This window comes from Lycium barbarum, chromosome 11 (genome assembly GCF_019175385.1).
Source record: "Lycium barbarum isolate Lr01 chromosome 11, ASM1917538v2, whole genome shotgun sequence".
Classification (NCBI taxonomy): Eukaryota; Viridiplantae; Streptophyta; class Magnoliopsida; order Solanales; family Solanaceae; genus Lycium; species Lycium barbarum.
In genome coordinates, this window is record NC_083347.1 from 117,914,359 (window position 1) to 117,930,261 (window position 15,903).

Genomic DNA, 15,903 nt, shown 5'->3' on the forward strand with positions numbered 1-15,903 from the left:
GGCAATGGAAAGTCATCCTTCGGGCTTGCTTTGTTTAGATCACGATAATCCACACACACACGCGTTTTGCCATCCTTCTTCGGAACGGGGACAACATTGGATAACCAAGTAGGGTATCGAGCAGACTCGGATGACTTTGGACTCAAGTTGTTTTTCGATTTCTTCTTTAACCTTCACACTCATGTCTGATTTTAGTTTCCTTAATTTCTGCTTCACAGGAGGGAATGTGGGGTCAGTTGGCAATTTGTGAACCACCAATTTAGTACTTAAACCCGGCATATCATCATAAGACCATGCAAAAACATCCTTATATTTAAACAAAGCCTGGATTAATTATTTCTTGGAATGTGGTTGAACATGCACACTTAGCTTAGTTTCCCTGACATTATCTTGATCTCCTAGATTGATTGCTTCGGTTTCATTCAAATTAGGGTTCGTTTTATCTTCGAAGTGTTTCAAATCCCTGCTTATTTCCTGAAATACTTCTTCTTCATCATATTCAACTTCTTGGTTCATTGTTTCATGGTTAGGTCGGATTTTATGATCTGGCTGAGAATTCCGCATGCATGTCATATCATTAGAACCAGCACAAACAGAACTGTACAAAAGAAAATAAACAAACATATTAGAATTTACGGAAAAAACAAATTGCATTTCATTGAAAGGAAGGATAGAAGGGTTTGAACATTAAAACAAGCGAAAGATAAAAATCCGAATTACAACCCTGGAATAACTCGGATAAAGGAAAGGAAAACAAAACAAACTACCAAAACTCCTTCCTGGTTGGGAGAGGAGTGACTTCCCAATTGCTGAGTTGGACATCATGGCCAATGAACTGCACATCCGCGTTACTGGGACCCCCTCCCATTTCAACCATATCAGCTTCAACAAACAAGTTCTAGAAACACCCAATCAACCCAAAATCCACATCCAGTACTGGCTGGGAAAAACTGCTGGTATTCTTGACGAAGGACTTGTAGATTGGTGGCACAGTCTTAGTAAGTGACCATGCTTCTTTTTTTCGCTTTTTAACCCTCTTTCTATCTTCAGCCGTTGGTTTGAACCCCAGACCAAATGGACCTGGACTCTCACGTGGACACACCGGATAAACCATACCTTGTAGAGAAGCCCCCAAGCCTTTTCCTGGCTCAAAACCATATTTCAACATTTCATTTACCACCATAACAGATGTTGGAGGCAACTGCGGTCTCAGAATGGGTTTCCCTTCAGGGATCTGCTCAGCTACCACTATATCAGAAGCTTGATACACCAGTATTTCATCAGCATTATCCACTTCGATAAAGGGAACAGTGGAGTCTTTATAAATGGACAAATCCCCTTCACCGTGAACGATCACTTCCTGCCTATCATATTCAAACTTGATCATCTGATGCAATGTGGATGGGATTGCCCCAGCCATATGTACCCACGGTCTTCCCAACAACATATTATAGGAGGCATTGATGTTCAATACTTGAAAATCTATGGTAAAATCACCAGGCCCTATTGTAAGCACAAGATCTATCTCACCGATGGCGTCAGTTTTCGCTCCATCAAAAGCTCTAACACACACATTATTTGGTCGAATTCTTTCAGTACTTACATTTAGTTTTTGTAAGGTTGACAGAGGACAAATGTTTGCACCAGAGCCCCCATCAATCAAAACTCTCGTGACATAGGAAAGCTCACATTTTACAGTAATATGAAGGCTTCGGTTATGTCCAGTACCTTCAACGGGTAGTTCATCATCTGAGAAAGTAATTCTATTTACCTCAAAGATCCTCCCAGCAATTTTCTCCAATTGATTAACCGTAATCTCAGTAGGGACATGAGCTTCATTCAAAATCTTCAACAAAGCTTTGCGGTGTTCATCTGAGTGTATTAATAAAGACAACAAAGAGATTTGAGCAGGGGTTTTCCTTAATTGCTCCACAATGGAATAGTCTGGCAATTTCATCTTTTTCAAGAACTCTTCAGCTTCTTCCTCTGTTACTGGTTTCTTAACGGGTATTTGGCCTTCCCTTACCTGCTTGGTTTTCCTTAACTCTTCCGGAGCGAAGCATCTTCCCGAACGAGTCAGGCCCCCTACTTCGTCTACTTCTTTGATGATTTCCTTCCCTTGGTAAGTAACCATAGTCTGATTATAATTCCAGGGAACCGCCTTAGCATCAACTATTGAAAGTTGTGTCACTGGCTTAATAATGATAGGAGTGGTGAACGCCCCTTTGACAGTTAAAATAGGCCTGCTCGACACCCCTGGCACGATCAACTTTGGTTTTCCCTGACTTGCCCCAACCTTCTCTGGAGCTCCCTTCACAATCAATAAGGGTTTCATCGCGTCTGACTGGATTGGTCTCTTTGTAACCTCATTTAACCCCAAAGGTGCTGTTTTTGCGGAATCTGCCACATTTACTGATTTCTCCACGCCTGCTTCAATCTTCATGATAGGCTTGTATGGAACATCAGACCCATCACTACCATAGATCAACTCCAACATGTTTGTTTCTTTATGATTTGGTAGTGGGTTTTGATTGATATTCGGTATATCTGCATTTTGCACCACAATTTGTTGTGTATCAATCAAATCTTGGATTGCTTTCTTCAAATACCAACATTTCTCTATATTGTGTCCCGGGGTATCAGAGCAATAAGCACATCTTTGAGAGTAATCAAGATTTTTCGGAGGAGGGTTTGGGATCCTTCCTTCAATTGGGCTTAAAACATTTAATGCCCTCAACTTCTGAAACAAATCAGCATATGATTCCCCAATGGGGGTAAAGTTATCCTTGACCGTATTTGCCCTTTTGTACTCCGTCCTGGGCCGAAAATTGGATCTGGGAGGGCCTTGGTAAGTCTGTGGAGGTGGAGGACGGACTTGCGGGGTTGGTACACGCCATTACGGGTAACAAGGGGGCTGGACATATGGCTGCGTTCTGTATATGGGGTACTGAGGGGGCGGAATAGAATATTGTGGGTTTTGGGGAGGGAAGTAGTGTTGTGGGTAATTATATGGATCTTGGGTGTAGTTTTGGGGTTGGGGTTGAGGTTGGGGTTGAGTGTATTGGCGAGGCGGGCCCCTCGGGTTTCGCCGTAGCCCAGGCGCAACCGTAGCTACGTCTTCCTTTTTCTTCTTTCCACCAAAACTCCCTGAACCATTTTGAATGGCTTGGGTTGTTGCCTTCAACGCGGCAAAGCCGACAATGCGTCCTGTTTTGATTCCTTCTTCTATTATTTCTCCCATTTTAATGGCCTCAATGAACGGTTTTCCTAGGGCTGGGATCATGTGTTGATAATATGTCTCATCTTGTGCTTGGAGAAAAGTCTCCACCATCTCTCCTTCTCTCATTGGTGGCTTTACCCTTGCAGCTTGTTCACGCCAACGAACCGCAAACTCCCTAAAACTTTCGGTAACTTTCTTCTTCAGGTTGGTTAGAGACTTTTTATCAGGAACCAGATCAATATTGTACTGAAATTGTTGCACGAACTCATTTGCCATATCATCCCAAGTATGCCATTTCACAATGTCCTGATCAATAAACCATTCCGAAGCTAAACCAGTCAGACTCTCCCCAAAGTAAGCCATGAGCAATTCCTGATTACCCCCAGCTCCTCTCAGTTGGTTGCAGTATCTCCTCAAATGAGCTATGGGATCACCGTGCCCATCGTACTTGTCAAACTTCGGTGTCTTAAACCCCGGAGGTAAGTGAACACTCGGGAACATACACAAATCACTGTATGAAACGCTTTTATAGCTTCCTGATCCATGCAAGTTCTTCATAGCTTGTTCTAGACTTTTCATCTTCCTAACCATTTCGTCATGCTCTACATTCTTAGTAGCAACTCCATACTCAGCGCCAAGATGCGTAACCGCATTTTTAGCAGGACCTCTATATTCATGGCCAAGATGCGTAACCGCATTCTTAGCAGGTCCTTCAGAATCAATTAGAGGACTAAAATGTAGAGTCTGATGATAAGGATCAGGAGCCCCAAATGCAAAATCGGGTGCAAAATGCTGCTCTTGACGGATGTCAGATGGTGGCACAAGGTTTGACCTTTGCATAACCGCAGGTGGCGGTATTGTGTAAACGGGTCTTACATTTGCAACATGATTGGGGTTAGACAGTGGGTATGTGTAGGCAGGCCCAGTGGTTGCAATCCCGGAATGATCGGTCCTGATTGGCACCCTTGGAGGACGACCTACAGAAGTTTCCGCCGTATTTGGCAAATTGGTGTAATGACCGAACCCAGGTGGGTATACCGGGTCTTCCGCAGTAGATAACGGTGCTTGTGAGCATGCCTGTGCGACGGAAGTGATGTCGGGGAACCCAGGGATTGACTGAGGAGGTTGTTGACCATTCGACCATCCTTGCAACATCTCAATCATTTGTTGCCTGAGAATTCTATTCTCCTCGGCGATGGCAGATTCTTGTTGAGCCACCCGTTCCATTTCATCCCCCATGTTGATCATCGGTAGCGAAGTCCCTTCTGTCATTCCGATACTGCCCTTTGACCTTGTGAAATAATGATGCGTTGCCAGTATGGCCACAAACCAACCACTTTTACCTTAACTCTTCTCTCAAAAACAGCTAATGTTAGGGTTAAGCAATTCATAATCACTCATTCATATGCATGTATCAATTCTACCATGGCAGGCCCTATGTCTCATCCCGGCTTATCTAGGTGCAGCCTCGCTTTTTTTTTTCATCGCTCATTTCTCTTTTCTTCTTCTCCCTTTCTTTCTTTCAACCTCTCCTTTTTTTTTTTTTTTTTTTTTTTTTTTTTTTGCAGGTTTTAGAAGCTTCGATCGAACCCGTTGGGGGTTGCCTACGTATCATGTTGAAAACATGAATCAGATCATAACGTAGTTCGTACAAATAGATGGGTTATTTTGAAAACAAAATCTTTTCCATTGATTTTCAACTTTCATTCCATCATTTTTACAAAGACTCAAAGAAAGGATGAAAAATGAAATAAAATCGACTCCACTAGTACTAAAGACAACGTAACGCTGACTCAAAAGAAAAATGAAAGAGCAAAAGGTAAAAGACGAACACGTTGACTGCATCGACACTTCTATTCCTTGTCCCCCTCATGATGACTCTGATTCAGCTGGCCACCCATAACCTTATATAAACCTTGCAGTGCACGGGTGAGATGATTGACAAAGGTAGGTATTTGCGAATGAAACTGCTCGTAGCCCAATCTTTCATATTCCAAACCTGCTTGTGAAAAGCGAATGGCCATACCTCGGACCCTACCTCGAACCGTCCCACATTTGTACTCTAATTCTTTTATCCTTAACTCACGGGCAGCGGCCTCTTCTCTCGCCTTTTTCTCACGCACGGTCACTGACTCTAATTTCTCCTGTAACATCTCCCTCTCCTGAATTAACTGAGAAATATCAGAGCCTATATTTTGGCGAGCCAAGTTCCTTTTTGCTTCCTCCAATTTTTCGTGAAGTTTATCTTGGGAGCGTAACCACTCAGCCTTCTCTTTTCTAAACTGTTCTTCTTTTCGTTCAAACTCATTCTGCTGTTGGTGCATATCCTCTTCAAGGATGCTCAATCTCTCTTGCAAACCTTGTCTAATAATTTTAGCACGTTCCGCTATCTGTGACCCCCTAATCGTGGCCAGTTGAAGCTTTCCCTGTAGTGCGGCTGTTTTGGCCCTTTCCTCGGCAATTTCTACATCCCGCTGCTGAATTATAGCCCTAGCGTGCTCCAGGTCTGTGTGTATAGTTTGCAGTGTGGATTGATAATCTGCTCCTACTTCTAAATGGGCTTGTCTGATCTTTTCCTCATACTCCATTTGTTGTTGGGCCAAGCTTGCTCTAGCACGCTCTAAATCTGCTTGTAAGAGTAGATTGGCGGCATGGTGCTCCTTCATCGCCATCGCGATTTTTATGTCCATTTCGGCTTCATAATCTACTGGCCCTTTTGCGGATCTCTTGGGTTGAACTTTCACAACGGGTTGGTTCTCGAGCCATATAGGGTATCCCGGATGCACTTCCCCCGAATGACGCTCGGTAACCATTGTATCGAATGTCATTACCCGACAGCCATTCCAAATCTCCACAACCAATCCTTCAGGCAAGGGGATTTCTGGTCTTACCTCAAATACAAAATTCGTCATGTCTTCTACTACAGGTATTATCTGGCGCCGACCCAATTGTCGTAAAACTCGTAATGGTACGTACGGTTGAACACCCCTTATACCCATCAATAAGAGAAATGGGCGATGTGTAGATGTGTATATGACTTCTCTCCAAGGGAACCAAGGGAAGTTCCAAGTGATCTTATCTGACGTTAATGAACGAAATTCTCCAATCCATGCCTCCACACCGTCCGGTTGCTTATAATCCTTTACCCTAGTTTCATAGCTTGAAATGTAATCACTCCGATCATGAACAAATCTTGCCACGTGACGGGGTCGGAAGATATGCTCCACTATCCACATTTGCAATAATATGTTACACCCTTCAAAGTAACCCTTTCCCTTTTGGCAAACCGTCAAGGCCCGATAAATATCTGCTAAGATCATTGGCACAATGGTATGATCCTTCTTTGTGGTCAAGACGTCTACTATCCCGGCTAAACGGATGTTGATTTTCTGCCCCCGTCTTGGGAAGACCATTATTCCTAAAAATGCCACCATGAAGGCAAAACGACTGTGGTCTTTCCAAATTTCAAAATTTCCTTTATTACTGAGCCTCTTTCCAAACCTCTCAAACCCGTCTCTTCTCCCGTACCTCTCATACAAGAATTCTAAAGAAACCCATCCTTTGTCCAGGGATTCCCAACCCTCATCCAGAAATTCTTCCTTGCCCTTTTTCTTCTCATCCTCTTTGCGCTTAGCGATGTTCATTTTTGTGAGGAAACTGTTCACAGAAATAAGTCTTGGGGCTGCAAGTTTTTGGCGGTGTAGGCTCTCACCAAGTCCGGTATAGCCAGCAATTTCCTCTAAGGTAGGGGTCAGCTCGAAGTCTGAAAATCGGAACACATTCTTTGTAGGGTCCCAAAAGGATAGCAAAGCATCAATCACGTCCCTCCTAGGGTCGATTTTCATAATGTTGGTCAAGAACCCCATATGCTTAAAGATCTTTGTGTGTTCTAGCACATCCATTTCATTCCACCATGTCCAAAGTTTCCAAGGGACCTCATGAACAACCTGAAGTGGTATACTCCCATCTCGCTTCCTCTTTTGACACTTCCCACGGCCCGGATAAAACATGTTGTACCTATGGATGTAAATACATGGTTAAGACTCATATAGACCTGTTGGATATGAAAGTAATGACCTTTTTAGACTTGGACTCATGAATGCACGTGGACGACAAATAAACTTATAGAAAAATATGTGGTTTTAAAAGCTAAGGCAAGAAAAATCACAATCAATCTCTGTATTTTTTTTTTTTTTACAGCAGTCTACCGTGACCCAGATAGCAAAACTCAACAAAGTTGCCCAACATTGGACTTGAAAACCAAACCTAGAGTGAATTGTCTAAATACCCTGTCACCGATTCGTGGGTACGTTTAATTTTATGACAAGGACTCTGCAAAGTGACTTAGTATCTTTATTGTTTTGACAAACTAACCTGACACAAATGGACAAAAAGACTACACAAATGAACCTCTCAAACCTGAGAAGGTGGGGCCGAACTCGAAGAGAGTTGCCTACGTATCTCACGGACGGTGAGAATCAGGCTCGCGTAGTTCGTATAAACTCAAAAAAAAAAAAAAAAATGGGGATGATATTTGACCTCTTCTCTTTTCTTTTCTCCTTTTTTTTTCCTTTTTTTCGAGAAGGGTAGGGCTAAACAGTTTTTTTTTTTTTTTTTAATGGCCCAAAAGTCAGTGATATTTATCTCTCTCGAACCCCCTTGGTTATCCTAAAGCCGGTCAACAATCAGGCACTTCTCAAGTATATTACAATTAGCACATTGGATGCACATGTTGGTCTGATAAAAGGTCACCTGTCCTAGTCAGACCCGGCCCCTGTGCCGAGTCCCACTAAGTCAAATGCACCTGATGCAGATAAGCGTAGCCTACTAGGGATATCAGTTCTGCGTTTTCAGTTCTGCTAGGTTTAAGACCTAATGGCAAAGGTGTCTAGACTGGGTCACCCGAGCCACAACTCGAGCCGGGGAGGGGCAATACTGTCGGTAGCAGTGCTATTCCGACTTCATTGCTTATCCTGTCCCGCCTAACATGTGTGACTAAAATCCTTCACCGGGGGCCAAGACACTCCGGCTTTATCTTGACAGAAAGTTAGGATGCATAACTGCATTCCTGTGACTGTGTGTGAAGTGTTTCAGAGATTCAGAGGGGTGCGCGAGAGAAGACAGTTTATAATACAGTTCAACAATATCAAAGCGATAAATGAGCGGTAATTAGCACATTAGGCTCAACAAAACACAATAAATCCAAATAACAATAATAAAAGCCAAGTATAAGGCAATATCACAAAGCTCGAATTCTGGTTAACTCCCCAGCAGAGTCTCCAGAGCTGTCACACCCCTTTTTTCGCGCTCCCGCGCTATAAAAACGCAGGTTTTTATTATTAAAGGGTTTTTCCATTTGAAGTGACGGTTTTGAAAAGGGATTATTTATTTACTCAGAGTCGCCACTTGGAATTGAGTTTTGGTGTTCCAAGTCACCTAATGAATCCCTAATCAAAAGGAAATGACTCTTTTATTATGGTCCGCGAAAACAGAAGACCGGGTAAGGAATTCTGTTGACCGGGGAGAAGGTGTTAGGCATTCCCCGAGTCCCGTGGTTCTAGCACGGTCGCTTTATCGACTTATATTTAGCTTAAATTAATCTTTGAATATATTATGGATTTGAGCCTTAATTTGCTCGTACTTTTATTGTTGAACATTTATTGGTTTTAAACCGGATGCGTAACCGCATTCCGAATCTTCTAGGCGTTTCAAAGTAAGATGCATAACTGCATTCTTATTCGAAACAAAATTAATTATTAAAACGAGTTTGGCAAGGTACGTAACCGCATCCTTGAGTTATTAAAAAGCACGTCTCGAAATAAGATACGTAACCGCATTCTTAATCGAAACAAACGTCTTGAAACGTGCCTAAAGCTCGTCTAGCGTTAAAGACAATTATTTGTCTCTAAAATTCGAGACTTATTGTTATTTGGTTATTATTAATTTCTTATTATTATTTCACTATTTTTGACAACGGGTTTTGAAAAAATTTGCGACCCATCTCGCTCCTTCATAATTAATTAATCAGGTCTTGATGTTAATCTAGGCCTGATTCATTTTTTCTTATTTACGGAACAAAACTCGCAACCGATTAAATTTGCAAAGGCAATCACTGGCCAATTCAGAATCAAATTCCAATCCTGATTAATTCACGCGGTCCATATTCCTTTCGAATCACTAAGACGCAATAGATTAACAAAATGCCAGGAGAGAAACATGGAGCAGTAGCTTGTGAACCCCTTTTTAATCTCAAAATCTTGAGCAAACCAAATAATTCAGTGACCTTTAATTCTTTTATTAGTATTGCAATCAAATCTCATGAAGAAAAGAAAACATCTATCCATGCTATGCATATGTGGAGCTAAGCAGTAAACAAAACTCAAAAAAAAAATAAAAAAAAATCCATCCTTTAAAATCTAGTCCATAACAGAACGTAAACCATGCAAACATTTTTTTTTTTTACCACTAAATAAATTTCCATGAGCACTATACAAATCCATTTAAAACATCAACATGACCCAGGTTTAAAACGAAAAGAAACTGTAGCTAAATTGTTTCCTACGAACCAATATTAATCATAATTTTGAACAATTAACAGATTTTTAAGAATTAAGAGTGTGAAAGTAGGCCTCAAAGAATTAACCCAAGCTAAAAATATGTACATGAACAGAAATAGAAACCAGCCAAAAATAATGGAAAAAGACGACTAAACTATGAATAGAAAAATAAGAAGAAGACATCAAATGTTTTTTCTTTTTTAAAAAAAAAAAAAAAAAAAAAAAAAGATTCTGCAAATAACGAACTGAAGCCGTAATTTAGTATTATTAAGATAATCAAACGGCATAGATCAAAACTAATTCATTCTCTGTCCAAAATATAAAATAAGTACGAAGCTCATAGCATCATATTTATAATCATGCTCAAATATGTTCATATAATCAGATCCAAATGAGATTTAAATACATATGAGAGTATAAATAAAGAAAGAGCATATGAACCTCAAATCACACCGGAATGAACCTGCTGTAGCCTTGGACCTCGACAACACCTAGACCGGACAACTTCGAACTCGATAACACATTTTTTTTTTTTTTGAGAATGAACCTATAATGATCTAATCATGAGTTCCATGGTGTCTATGAAGGTATTTTCAGGTGGGTTTTAATGACAGAAAAAAACAGTGCGGTGTTTGGGATGATTTTCAGGTGGGTTCGTTGGTTTTCGGTGGTGACGGGAATAGGGTGGTGTTTATAGGTGAAGAAATGAAGATGATAGGTGGAGGTGACGGTGGTGAATGGGTGGTGGTTTGTGGTAGTTTAATGGTGAGCTAGTGAAGAAAAACAAATGAAGAAAATGATATTGTTTTTGGTCGGGATCTGTCCGTTTTCCAGTCTCTCTATCTACTGTGTATATGTTTTTCTTGCGTCTATTTTCTATCTTATCTATACTGTTTTTTTCTCTATGTCTGCATGTGTATTGTGATAAAGATGATGATGATTTTTTTTTTTTTTTTTCTCTCTACTATTCTATGTGTATGGGTTTTGTGCAGGTTTAAGGATGGAGAAAGAAAATGGTGGTCATCTTTTTGAACAGGCAGAATCCTGGCCCCTGCTGGGATTTTCAAGTCTTAGAAAATTGAAGAAGGAGGAAACTTCTCTCTCTTCGTGGTCCCCACCCCTAACAATAATCCCCCAATTCACGTGTTCTTTTGTGCACAAAAACAGACCCTAAATCCGTGGGCCCCCTTTTTGTTATCCCCTTTTTATGAAAAAATGTTTCCACAAAAAACGTGACCCCCTTTTTCTTATTTTTGTGATAAGGTTTGTTACGGAGCTTTGTCATTATGTGATGAGGTGGTGTAATCCCATTTGCTCATCATTTTTTTTTAAATGTAAAAATAAAAATAAATAAATAAAAACAAATATATATATATATATATATTTAATAACTAATTCTAGATAACTGAAAAGAAAGAAAAAAAAATCTTAAAATAAATAACTGTCTAAGCAAAATTAAAACCTACAAAGCATATTTTTGTAATTTTCTTTCTTTAAAATACAAAACTTATACTCTAAAAATAGCAAATATTTTGTTCTTTTTGATTTTCGCAAATAAGCCTACTAAATAAAAATAGAATAAAATCGACACGTCAAGAATTAAAATTAAAAGAAATATTTAAACACTATAAGGTGAAACACACGGGGAGGGTCAAAAATCACGTGTCTACAATCATCAATACACCATTACTTCTCAACCTCATAAACACAATTTGTTGACTTGGAAAAACTGAGTCTTCTTACTCTTTGTTACACCAACTTTGTCAATTCAAAACTTATTTTGAATCACAAGTTTCAAAAGTCTTCCCTCTTTCTTAAATGTCGTACCCAGTCAAATAAGTTTACATAAATTGAAACGGATGGCCTCATTATTGTGGGGCCCTAGCCAATTGCCTCTATAGGTTGAGGCGGCTCTGTTGACTTGGAAAAACCAAGTCTTCTTACTCTTTGTTACACCAACTTTTTCAATACTATATCTTCACATGGCTATGTACCTCCGTTAAATAATAAATAAATAAAAATCCGAGTTTGTCCCCCAGTTATACTAACATACCATGGTGATGAACTTCAATATTCTCATATTTCTTCTAGTACTATGTGGCAATATCTTCTTGATTTTCAGCCAAGTTATTACTACTCCCCTTCAATATATCTGCCCAAACACAACTTCTTACAGTCCCAACAGCACTTACAACTCTAATCTCAAAGTTCTCCTATCATCTTTGTCCTCTAATGCTTCTAGGCCTAGTGGATTTTACAACTCAACTGCTGGTCACACGGGGTCTGATGTAGCTTATGGCCTATTTTTATGCAAAGGAGATCTTTCCCCTGACGTTTGTCAAAATTGTGTGTCAAGAGCTGTTAAAGATATCTTGGAAAGATGTCCAAAAAGAAAAATTGCTATCATTTGTTACGACGAATGCTTGTTGCGTTACTCGAATCGATCCATCTTTGCCACAGAGGATGTATCAGGTGGATCCATTTTGTACTGTTGTTTCTGCTATTATATGTCTATTTCTGTAGTTTGATGTAGCTTTTTGAGCTGCAGTGTGTTAGGGTTTGCCCTGACTTTGCTACCTTATTAGGATTTCCTTACCATAATTTTGTTTTACTTCTAGAAGGAAAACTAATTCTTTCTTGGATCTTATACAAATAAAAAATAGGGCAAAGGTATAAATATACCCCTCAATTTTGTGATTTAGAACAGATATATCCCTCGTTATAAAAGTGGTGTATATATACCTTTGCCGTTATAAAATGATGCAAATATACCCCCGTCGTTACAAAATAGTGCAAATATACCATCTTCGCTGACGAGGTATTTTACAAAAATCATTTAAGTTATTTTTTAATTAAAAAAATGTCACGGGACTTTAAAAAAAAGTCCACCCATTTTTTTTCTTTTGAGTAGACATACTTTTCTAAAGTCACATAATAATTTTTTTTTTCTGATGAGTCGGGTATGGTTCGTTTAAAAAAATAAGTAGGCTTATTTTTTTTAAAGTCACAGAGATATTTTTTTAAATGAATCATACCCGACACACCAAAAAAATTATCATGGCTTTAGAAAAATATGTCTACTTAAAAAAAAATAGGTAGACTTTTTTTAAAGTCACATGGCTTTTTTTTAATTAAAAAATAACCTAAATGATTTTAAAAAAAAAAAAACTCCCGTCAGAGAAAAGGGTATATTTGCACAATTCTGTAATGGCAGGGGGTATATTTGCACCATTTTGTAACGACAGGGGTATATATACACCATTTTTATAACCAGGAGTATATCTGCTCTAAATCACAAAATTAAGGGGTATAATTGCACCTTTGCCCTAAAAAAATATTATGCTTCTTTTAGTATGGTTGTTTAAGGTTTGCTCCGTTAGCTTCAATATGACACTTTTTGTTTTGATCCCAACATAGTGTTTGTTATATTTTGGTCTATTTCTGGCGTTTGTTACTCCCTCCGTCCAAAAAAATTATCCTAATTTGATTTGACACGAAGTTTAGTTTTTGGTAGAAGACTTTTGCCATATCATACAAATATAAACAAAGTTCCAATTATACCCTCAAGGGCCCACTGATTAGCATTGAATGGAAAACACGTTAAAATAAAAGAATAGTAAAAAAGGTTTGACAACTCCATTTACTTTTTAACAATTGACTTTTCAACCTAATATAATAACCCCACATTGTTTACTTTAAGTTTTTGTGGGGTCCTGTCAGTTTTTAAAAGGAAAGGATAGTAGGGGTAGTAATGGAACTCAAAAGTAAGAGGATTACTAAATTTAAAAATGTGTCAATTTTTTTGGAACAGAATAAAAAGGAAAAAATGATATTTTTTTTTTGGGACGGAGGGAGTGCTTTTTTAGTGTTGTAGTTCTGAGACTTTCCTGATATTTTTGGTTAAATCTTTTATTTTCATGACTCTTTAAATACACTGGCCAGAGTTCGTTAAATATTTGATCTTTGCTCAAATCGATCTGTTTTTGGAACTGTGGATGAATCAGTTATAAAAATTTTGGACAACCCGCAAAATGTTAGTGAACCGAAGAGGTTGTTGCCACTACTCGGAAACATGATGGATGAAATAGCAACTGTGGCTGCAAAGGAAAATGATCGTTCAGGGAAAAAGTTTGCTACTAAAGAAGCCAATTTTTCGTCACTTGAGAGAGTTTATTCACTTGCGCAGTGCACTCCGGATCTGTCTGAATCTTCTTGTGATAATTGCCTGAGAGTTGCTATTGGGAATTTACCGAGTGATGGCAAGAAAGGCGGTAGAGCTATCTGCACAAGTTGTAATATTCGTTATGAGATGTACCCTTTTTATAACATTACTGCTGTTGCGCCACCACCTCCACCACCAGTTCTCCGTTCTCCTCCTCCTTCTTCAATGTCCAATTCGACAAGCAACGATAGAGGTAATTTCTTCACACAGTGTTCTCAAATTAACTGGTTGAACTCAATTTGCTTTTGAAACATTTAGTGAGTTACCTGTGCTGGTAATAGTTTTGTTCTCATAGGTTAATATTTTTCAGTCTACTAGGCTAGTACCACTATCCTCTACTCTTTTGTGACAAGTATTTGTTATAAGTTCATACTACTTTTATTTTTTTAAATTAGCATACAACAACACCACCACCACCACCACCAACAAAAATAACACACCTAGTGTACTTCCATAAGTGGTGTCTGGGAAGGGTAGAGTATACGCAACCCTTAACCCAACCTTTGTGGGTTACAGATGTTATTTCCGATAGACCTTCGGCTCAGAAGAAAAAGAAAAAATACACATGCCCAAATATATATATTCGAATGGAAAGCAATGAATATGTTGAACAACGTTGGAGACAGAATTTTCACCAAGAGTGTTCAGCATCTATTATGTATACATGAAGAAATGACCTTGTATATATAGTTTGATTTTCTAGGGTGGGGGCCTGGGTTTAGATGAACCCTTCCCCCCCTTAGCTCCGTTCCTGGGTGGACCAAGTTAATTCCACGGAGGGTCATCGAACTATGGGTCTTTCCAGCAAAATAATAAACCCTAAATGTTGTAAAAGAAGTTATACTAACTATCACTATATTCCCATAAAATCAAAATGACTAGAAAATATATTCACACTTTAATGTTTTTGAACAACACAATGTTCAACTGATGCAGGAAAAGGGGGAATTGCAACTGGAGCAATCATTTCCATAGTTGTTCCAATTGTTGTTTCAATTCTACTGTTCATTCTTGGTTTCTGCTGGATAAGAAGTAGAGCTTCACGAGAACTCAATGTAGTAGAAGACATCATAGGTAAAGATTATAAAGTTCCATAACGGCATCATACATAAGCAGGCCCTTAAATTTGGCCTTAGCTGGCAAGTATGCCCTCCAACTTCGGGTGTGCACAAGTAGACACCTCAACTTGTATAAAGTTGCACAGGTAAACAAAAATCCTGACGTGGCACATATATTTTGAAAGTGTCTAGATGATCATTTTGTAAGTTAGAGTGTTCAATTGATAAAGTGGAGACAAGTTGAGGTGCTTACCTGTGCACATCCAAAGTTGGAGGGCGTACTTGCCAGTTGAGGCCAAGTTTGAGGGTCTGTTAAGCTTTATGCCTTCCATAACTCGAACACTATTTGAGTTAAATACTTCTTAAGTTATTGCCAAAAATAGTATTCAAGTAGAAGCTGCTGAAACTTTCAGACTTTATTCGTTGACTAGATGCAGATGAGATTTCAACAGTTGAATCCTTGCAATATCACTTGAACACTATTCGAGCTGCCACGACAAACTTCTCTACTGACAACATAATTGGTGAAGGTGGATTTGGTGTTGTCTACAAGGTAAAGTTTAATTTAAGAGAATGCAAGATGTTGCACATTTTTGCCGCGGGCTCAAGTCTAGTGGTAAGAGTCCAACGCGTTATGTGTCGCTAACGTGCATATCACAGGTTCGAGCCCCGTCACATACAAAACCCTGATATTTAAGTGGAGAAGGGTAGAGGGGTTACCTAGTGAGTTCTTAACCTTGCGCCACTGGCCACGGAAATTTCTCCGTTGCCAAAAGAACAAACTAGATGTCGTACAGTCACACCCCTCATAACAACTTTTACCTATAGCAATAACATACATCTTTA

At 39.2% G+C, this 15,903-nt stretch overlaps 1 protein-coding gene across 7 annotated transcripts in view; it reads left to right on the top strand.

The window, feature by feature from the left end:
* Positions 1–15,903, top strand: part of LOC132617152 (cysteine-rich receptor-like protein kinase 10) — a 32,573-nt gene that overhangs the window by 12,358 nt on the left and 4,312 nt on the right. The window contains exons 1-4 of one of the 7 annotated variants that reach the window (XM_060332091.1): positions 11,665–12,249; positions 13,782–14,192; positions 14,936–15,073; positions 15,495–15,610. In XM_060332091.1, the coding sequence (XP_060188074.1) occupies positions 11,832–12,249; positions 13,782–14,192; positions 14,936–15,073; positions 15,495–15,610 (1,083 nt within the window). In that variant the 5' untranslated portion in view covers positions 11,665–11,831. Of the gene's footprint in view, positions 1–11,664; positions 12,250–13,781; positions 14,193–14,935; positions 15,074–15,488; positions 15,611–15,903 lie in introns of those variants that run through there. The other 6 variants (XM_060332090.1, XM_060332093.1, XM_060332092.1 and 3 more) reach the window with 6 other exon arrangements.